The following is an 8,319-nucleotide window of genomic DNA, read 5'->3' as shown; positions in this document are numbered from 1 at the left end:
TATCTTACGCCAGTAGACAGCTGAATAGTGCTGAGAAGAATTATACCACCACTGAAAGAGAAGGTTTGGGAATGATATATGCTGTAAAGAATTTCAGACACTATCTTCTAGCCAATCATTTCACCTTCTTTGTAGATCATCAAGCACTACTCTACTTGGTGAACAAACCATGCAATACGGGAAGAATCGTCAGATGGTTCATCATATTGCTAGAGTTTGACTTCACTGTAGTAGTTAAAAAAGGTACAACCCACCAACGAGCTGATCATCTGTCTCGATCTTAAGCGGAGATCCACCAATGGGGATTGATGATGATCTGCCTAACGCTTACCTTTTCAATATAGAAATGATTCCTCGATGGACTCACAAAATCGTCCAAATCCTGTCTATCGGACAAGTTTCAGTAGGGCCTGAACGACAGATGTCACCAGATGTGGTCTTTCAAAGCAAGAACTTCAAGCTGATTAGTGGAAGATTGTATTGTCAAAATGCTGACGGTATATTCCAATTATGCGTTGAGACAAATGAGACTCCACTATATCTGGTTGAAGCTCACATAGAGGTCATTGGAATACATCATGGATTCCACCAGACTTCCAGGAAGTTGAATCGACTTGGAGTGTATTGGCCGCGGATGAAGAAGGATGTGCACAAGTACATTCAAGCATGTGCACGATGCAGAGCCAAACCACCGGTGGATCATGCCACCTTATACCAAGTGACCATAGCACCTAAATGGAGTCAGTATATAGTCGATTATCTTAAGGGGACTCCATTTCCCGAGAAAATGAGCAAGACAAGGGAACGAGCGATAATAAAGGAAGCAGAAATGTATCAACTGATTGGCAATCAATTGTATAAACGAAACAAAGACAATCAATTAAGGCTATGTGCATCGGAAAGAGAATACCTGCCAATCCTACAGGAAGCACATGCAGGGCAGGCTGGTGGTCATTTCTCAGCAGAACGCACTGCGCAATTGATTATGTTTGCAGGGATATGGTGGCCAACACTCCTTCAAGACGCGGCGATGTATGTCAAGCGATGTGACGACTACCAACATGCAAAAGTTCCTATGCGAAAGGACCATATGCCTCTTAGACCTATGCTAGGGACTAGAGCATTTTCCAAATGGGGAATTGATTTCGTGGGTCCGATCACACCGGCCTATAGGAGTCACGTTGAATACATCATTGTGGCTACAGATTACTTAACGAAATGGGTCGAAGCAAAAGCCACAACTAAAAATGATGCACGCACCACCGCTCAGTTTCTATATGAAGAAATTTTCACCAGATATGGGCTACCCATAGAAATAGTCAGTGATCGAGGAACACACTTTGTCAATGAAGTGATTGAATACTTGCTTGACGAGTTCCTTGTCATACATAAGAAGTCAGCTCCATATCACCCGCAAGCCAATGGCTTAGCGGAGAGCACAAACAAAGTCTTATGCACAGTGCTCACAAAAATAGTGAATAACAATAGGACTGATTGGGACCAAAAATTGCACGCTGCAATTTGGGCATATAGAGTGGCCTATAAGACTGTCCTGAATACAACACCATACAATATGGTGTATGGTCTTAATGCAATATTGCCAATGGAATTCCTAATCCCTACTTTAAGAGTGGCACAAGCACTCGAATGGACAGGTCATGAGCTCATACAACGCCTAGATGACCTAGAGAAACTTGATGAAACAAGAATGAAAGCTGTCATAGGCATCTACGCGCAAAAGCGTAGAATGAAGGAGTTCCATGACAAGCACCTGATAACGAAAGAATTTCAGAAAGGTGATTATGTGCTTGTCTACAAACTCAAACAAAAAACCAAGAAATTGAAGAAGCGAGGCATGGGACCCTATTTGATTACAGGTATATAATCTAGCGGGGCCATCAAACTTGCCACATGTTAACCCTCACGGCTCACGGACACCCCATCACCTACGACGGACATGTATTATGTATTTGGTAGAGTCAGGTACCGGGCTTGTCGGACCTATAGGAAAAGGGTAAGAGTGATCGCCGATGAGAGGCGCACTCTAACTGGGACATTCAAGGGTTTAGTTGGCTAAGCATGGGCGCCCAAGTGTGAATGGGGTGAGCTCATATTAAAGCCAACTAAACCTAAAATTCACGGATTCTCTCATTTGTGCAATAGAAGAGTGCTCTTGCTCCATCTCTATCTCCATCTTCTTCTTCTTCACCTCCTCGTGTGTGTGTATGTGTGAGAGAGAGAGAGAGAGAGGGAGAGTGTGTGTGCGATCGAGCATTACGAAGGCACGACGACGGCGAAGCGGTTGAGCACGGCACGAATGCAGCTTCTTCTTCATCGCGGCGAGGAATCCTCCACGGCAGGAGCATAGAGCGGTGAGTGACACACCATTGCCCTCTTTTGAGCTTACTAGTTAAGCTAGTTGTGTGCTTGGAGCCGTCTATGGCTCGCACACGGTGTAACGGCAAGTCCCTTGCTTCGACAGTGCGGCAAGAAGAGCACATTTTTGGCGCCGTTGCCGGGGAATCGCCTTGCACTAAGCCCAAGTGGCACTTTGTGCTTCTCCTATGAGTTGTTTGTAGTAGAAAAGAAGAGGAAGAGGAAGAGGAAGAGGAAGCTGTTGACTGGGAGGTTAGGTAGGTGACAGTGTGTGTGGCCAAGAAAGGGTCACCAAAACCACGCGCGGTCGTCGCCACAAAAAAGAAAAAAACAAAAATATTTAAGCGTGAGTGACTGGGCGGCCACACTAAAATTTTGATCGGGATCAGTTCCCCAAGCCCAAGCCCAAGCCCAAGCCCAAGCCCAAGCCCAGGCCTCAGTCCTCAGTCTTATGATATATACTAGACTCACTCTTATATATATACCCTACTCCCTCAAGAGGGAATGAGAGCATGTGGGGCAAGTCCTCCACTCTCCTCCCTTCTCTTCCCACTTGCACCCTTAGACTTTCTAATTCGGACCTACTTCCCTACTAGAAATTGACGGTTTTAGGGATTCCGAGGACATAAAGTGACCAAACGGACGGCTGTAAATCACGGCACGTACCTCTGACCGAGACGCTCGTTTTGAGCTATCATACGTTCTATTCTATAGCTGGGTCAGAAAAAAAGGACCAAAAAATCAAAAAATAAGAAAAGACTTGGGTTGCAAAACACCCAAAACTACTAGGTGAGCAGCCTTCATGGGCCCTCACTGACACTTCTAGGGGATCCAAGTCATATGAACCTACGCTCTGGACGAGTGTTAGAGCACGAGCATATTGGTAGTGCCTCCATTTACACGGGCACCCATTATTCATCCACCCTAGGTTCTGGACCTTCGGCCGGGACTCAAGGTAGCGCGACCCAAGATCCTCATATCGCGTCTAGTGATTCTTCCTTTGACTACGAAGTCATGGAGGGGTATCCTACACCAAACCCTGATAGTTCAAGTCAAGATATGCATGCCATGGGCCCAAGGCCCGGGTCCAGCGTGTTTAGCCGCTTAAAAGAGACCCTTAGTAGAGCTACTCGCTCCGAACATGCGGTTAATGAAATAAATGAAGGGAGTGGGGAAGTAAATTCGTCATTCATGCCTAAAATGGACCCTATGCTTCTTGAGAGTGTGCATGTGAATGTTCCATCCACTGCACCTCCTGATCCTTTAGGACTATCTCCCTCTGAGGTTTTACTACCGGATGGTAGGAGTCTTGCCGAAGTGCAAGAGATCGAACGCTATATGCAAGCAACAAGGGAGAGGGAAATTGAGAACCTACGAGGGCTAGAACAAAGTCGAGCCTTGAAAGCAAAGGCTCCTATGACAACAATCATGCCAGTCGAGCAACCCAGTGCTCCCAAGGTAGCAGTCACGGAGGGGCAAGCTATGGGGAGTAATAATGCTTCCACTTCAAGGGAAACCTCCAGCACGCCAGGCCTAGATGGGATATTCCTAAACAAAAATTGGGAGTATGACCTACAAGCAGAAGCTTTAACTGATCGGTACACAGGACACACCTATCATGTGGGTTGGTTAGATGTTCTACAATCCACATCGGGTGCTACTAGCATAGATGAGCAACAACAGAAAGTCTGTGATGTCCTCCATAGGATTGTCGAGTTAGAAAGACAGAACAGAGGGATCAACATGCCTTCATCAAGCCTAATGAGATTCTTGGATACGGGAAAGGCCAACCAACCAACCCTGTCACAAATGGAGACTCCCTCAGTGAGCCCCATTGATCCTCCATATGTTGTTTCGCCAGGAGCCTCAGTACAATCTGAGCCCACAAGTGGCAGCTTTACCTTCCCACATCTAGCTCATCTTTCTCTTAATGACACTATGGCTACCATGCATATCCCAATCGTGAGCATGACAAGAAGTACACCATGGAGTTCATTTGTTAACACTGTGCCGATGCCTAGTAGCACAGTGCCCCCAACTATACCTATATGTATGTATCAATCATGTGCACCTGTCGTACCTCAGCCTCATGTAGCTCCTACACCTCCGATTATTCCAAGAGCTTACAATCCACAATGGAATTATCCAAGCTCTTATATAAGTGGAGCCATGCCATTTAATAATAACATGCCATATCAGGCACCCCCTATGCCTAGGGCCATGCCTGTAAACTTTGGACCACCGTCTGGTACACCACCATACGAAATTTGGGACCCAAGAGCCGCGCGTATGCCAAGGCCAAGGCCAACTACCATCTCACATGTGGTTCCAGGAGCACATACACCCATTATACCTGCTCAAATAGGAGATTTGGCAGCATTTGCTCAAACTATCGATCGCCCTATTACGGAAAACATGCGTAGTGGACCTGATAGAGAGCCTAGGAGCAAGGCAGTTCAAGTAGCTAAGCCCACACAGAAATTCAGTGGAGACGGAGATGCTAGAAATCATATGGAAGTATTTGAACATGTGTGCGATTCCTTGGAAGAGCACAATGAGCTACATAAGTGTAAGGCTTTGAGTTTGACCCTAAGCGGAAAGGCTGGAGATTGGTATAGAACCTTAAGAGTAGAAGAGAAAACGATCTACTCTACTCTTAGGAGACTGTTCTTAAAAGAATACATACAAGAGGGAGTACTTTGGGGTGTAGCATCTCAGCTCCAGAAAGCCCAACGAGAAGAAGGTGAATCTGTGAGAGACTTCATTAGTCGCCTAAAGAATTTGAATTCTCGATGCAATCCAAACGAGCGATTCAACAACAACCAATTGCTCGATAGATTCATTAGGGGACTACGACATGAAAGTATTTATAATGGCCTAGTCATTAGAGGTATCACTACTTGGGAAGCAGTCACTATGAATGCAATCCAATTGGAGGATAATTTAATGATTGCAGGAGAAAGAGTGTCTGCCGAGCCGAAGTCTAGTAGCTCGCAAGCATCAGGGCATGAGCCAATGAAGATAAAGCCAATCGTGAAAAAGCAAACGATATCTGAGATGACTTTGGAAGATCTCACAAAGGCCATCCAAGAAAGCCTTAGGGGTAATCGTGCTCCACAAAACACTCATATGTATCCAAGAAGGGAGCAACAATGGTGCTCAATTTTCTTGGGCCCACATACTACGAGTGAATGCCCTACTTTCAGAGTAAAGTTTAACGGGACTTGTAACGCGTGTGGTAGGTATGGCCATCAAGCGAAGGATTGCCTAAAGCTTAAACGCATCATGGAAAATAGACCGCCTATAGCTTGGGCAGACTCACCTCGAGTTCCTGCATTGATGCCTACCCCACCCATGGAGCAACAGTTTCCATTACAGCACATGGTCCCTAGAACCCAAAATGTGGTCCAAACCACACCGTTGCCACCTCCAGTGCTAGGACCGCAACCCCCTCATCCAAGAGTTACACCTATGAACCAAATAGGTTGCGAGTCATCTAATACTTATGTAGATTGCGAAGAGGACATAGACTCTAGTATCACCTATGGAGTCGACATGCTTGAGGAGTGTCCCATGTACTATATGGAAGACCATTGGGGACAAATCAAACCGGTATATCAAGCTACTACGCTAGCAGCAAGAGGCCAAAACATTAATAGTTTTACCAAGAGACCACCTCTTCAGTGCTACGAATGTGGTGGATCACATCGAGTAGCTGAGTGCCCCATTAGAATGCAAAAGAATGCCGCACTAATGCAAACAAGTCAAGGGAGTGCATTGGCAATGCCAATACTCACTTGTAATCGTTGTGGCATAGATCATTTGATCGCACAGTGTCCTAACAATCCAAACGCACCGAAAATCACACCATTGAACATAATAGAGATTGTTGATGGGACACCACCAACTATAAACATAGCACCAGTGAATGCACTCACACGGTCGATGCTCCAAAAGCAAAATTACATCCTTGAAGAGAGAGATGCTGCATCCATTGGCCGAGCGAGAAAGAAGAAAACACGAAGAAAGAAATCCCTTAATGCTTCTAGCTCAAAACCTAGTTCAAAGACTAACATAGGGACAGGAGAGGATCCCGTGTATATGAATGACCCTGAGGATGACTCAGATTCGATAGAGACCACGGAGACCAAAACTGTTACTACAAAGGAAAAAGCTAGTGAGGAGGATCACGAGAGGGAATTCCGACGAGCACCAAAAGAGTATTCAAAGTTAAACTACCCAGTTTCGAACCCCCAAGATAAGCCACGAGAGACAAAAAATGAGGATTGCAAGAGAAATATTGGAACCTATCCAAACCCAACAGTGGAAATTGAACGAGTCCAACAACTGAGGGGTTTGGTGGAAGAAACTCAACGAACATTAGAACCTGAACCCAAACATATCCAGATGTCGGACACAGTGTTTCCCACACAAGTTCAACCTCACAAGAACTACAGGCCGTTAGCTATACCCAGTATCATTCGGGAAGAGAGTGAGGGTAGGACATCTGAAAGTGGACACACACCTTTCCTACTAGAGAGAATGTTTGGTGAGGGAATGCCTGACCCCCTTGAGGAAGTGGAGATTCCATCTTCACCATTCTCTTGTCAGGGTCCTACATCCCACAAGATGCCATTAAATGTTGCCAAATTGATGGATTTCATGTCTTCAGAAGTTAGAACCACCATCATGTCCAAACTATATAAAGACCCCGAGCTAGTCTCAGCTCTTCGAGCCTTCCTCAATGGAGAATTACAGGCCGGATTACCACAGTTTGCACATATGAACAAACCTGACTCGGTAATGAATGATGAGGAACATTTAGCACCACCATCTGACCTAGCGGGACATGAATCTGTAATTGAAGTACCCGTTAACAAGTTGGGGCAATACTTTGAAGGTGATGAATCTAATGCTACTCTGCCAATCACTACTAAAGGATTAACTGTAAAGGGAGTCCTTGATGGTGGTGCGGGAGTCAGCATGGTGACAAAGAGTTGTTGGGAGTCTATGGGGCGACCTCACCTTGAAGCCACAAGCGTAGTGGTAAAAATGGCTAATGGATCTATTGTTACGCCTATTGGAATGCTTAAGGATCTCAGGATCAAGGTCTTGGGACACAAGGTAAGGCAGACTTCCATTGTTATGGATTTTTCCAAGCATCCTATGTCATTTGAGATGATCTTAGGGCGTCCATTCATGAGAGAAGCAAAAATGGTGCATGAGTGGTCCAAAAACCACGTCTACTTACAGTTCCAAGACTCTGTCATTCGAGTTGATCTTTTAAGTGGAATCAAAACCTTAACAAGAAACAAAGGTCATATAAGAGACGACGATATCGAGCAAATGTGAGAGCTAGGATAAACAAGGAAAGATCTACTGCAGAATGGCTTGGCTATCGAGGGGCATGTGATGCTCATCGAAAGCTAGTAGACAATTGGGGTGAACATCTCCAGAGTGTCATGTGGTGCAGCCCGCGACCCATTGACCTTGCTCATTTGGAGGTTACAGAGCCGAAATTGAGTCGAACTATAAGAAGACGTCAAAACCGAGAGTTAGCACAACAACAAAAGGAGGCAGAACCAAAAGAAAGGTCTCCGTCAGGACAAGAGCCTGCTGACTTACATACGGCTCCTGAACATTTTAAATCTTATACCACGGGGGAGCGAAAGGTTGTGTATGCCAAAGCCCAACGAATACCTACCAATGGAAGCAGTGGAGTCTATGATGGTCCAGCGGTAGTTAAAGAGATAGAATTAGCAGAACCAGGTGAGGAGTCTAAACCAGTCTTTATTGCTCAAGACCTTACCGAAACTGAAGATGCTGTACTTAAGGAGATCCTCAAGGAATACAAGGATATCTTTGCTTGGACATATCATGACATGAAGGGCGTTCCACCTTCTGTGGTGCAACATACAATTCCCATGATCAACACTGCTAAAC

The 8,319-nt window shown here is 45.4% G+C and overlaps 1 protein-coding gene across 1 annotated transcript; it reads left to right on the top strand.

Annotated features, from left to right (window-relative positions):
* The first annotated feature begins 298 nt into the window (after positions 1 to 298).
* On the top strand, positions 299 to 1,885 carry LOC147443009 (uncharacterized). The gene is made up of 2 exons (XM_086529464.1): positions 299 to 1,032; positions 1,489 to 1,885. The coding sequence occupies exons 1-2, from the start codon at positions 299 to 301 to the stop codon at positions 1,883 to 1,885; spliced, it is 1,131 nt and encodes a 376-aa protein (XP_086385590.1).
* The last annotated feature ends 6,434 nt before the right edge of the window (positions 1,886 to 8,319 follow it).

Source organism: Adiantum capillus-veneris, chromosome 14 (assembly GCF_014529385.1).
Source record: "Adiantum capillus-veneris isolate H3 chromosome 14, ASM1452938v2, whole genome shotgun sequence".
Taxonomy (NCBI): Eukaryota; Viridiplantae; Streptophyta; class Polypodiopsida; order Polypodiales; family Pteridaceae; genus Adiantum; species Adiantum capillus-veneris.
The sequence above is the reverse complement of the archived record's forward strand: the minus strand, read 5'-3'. Positions and strand labels throughout refer to the sequence as shown.

Coding starts and splice junctions, on each gene's coding strand:
- LOC147443009 (XM_086529464.1), top strand. CDS start 299: ATGGGGATTGATGATGATCTGCCTAACGCTTACCTTTTCAATATAGAA. Junction 1,033..1,488: donor CTCCTTCAAGACGCGGCGAT/GTATGTCAAGCG, acceptor GAATAACAATAG/GACTGATTGGGACCAAAAAT.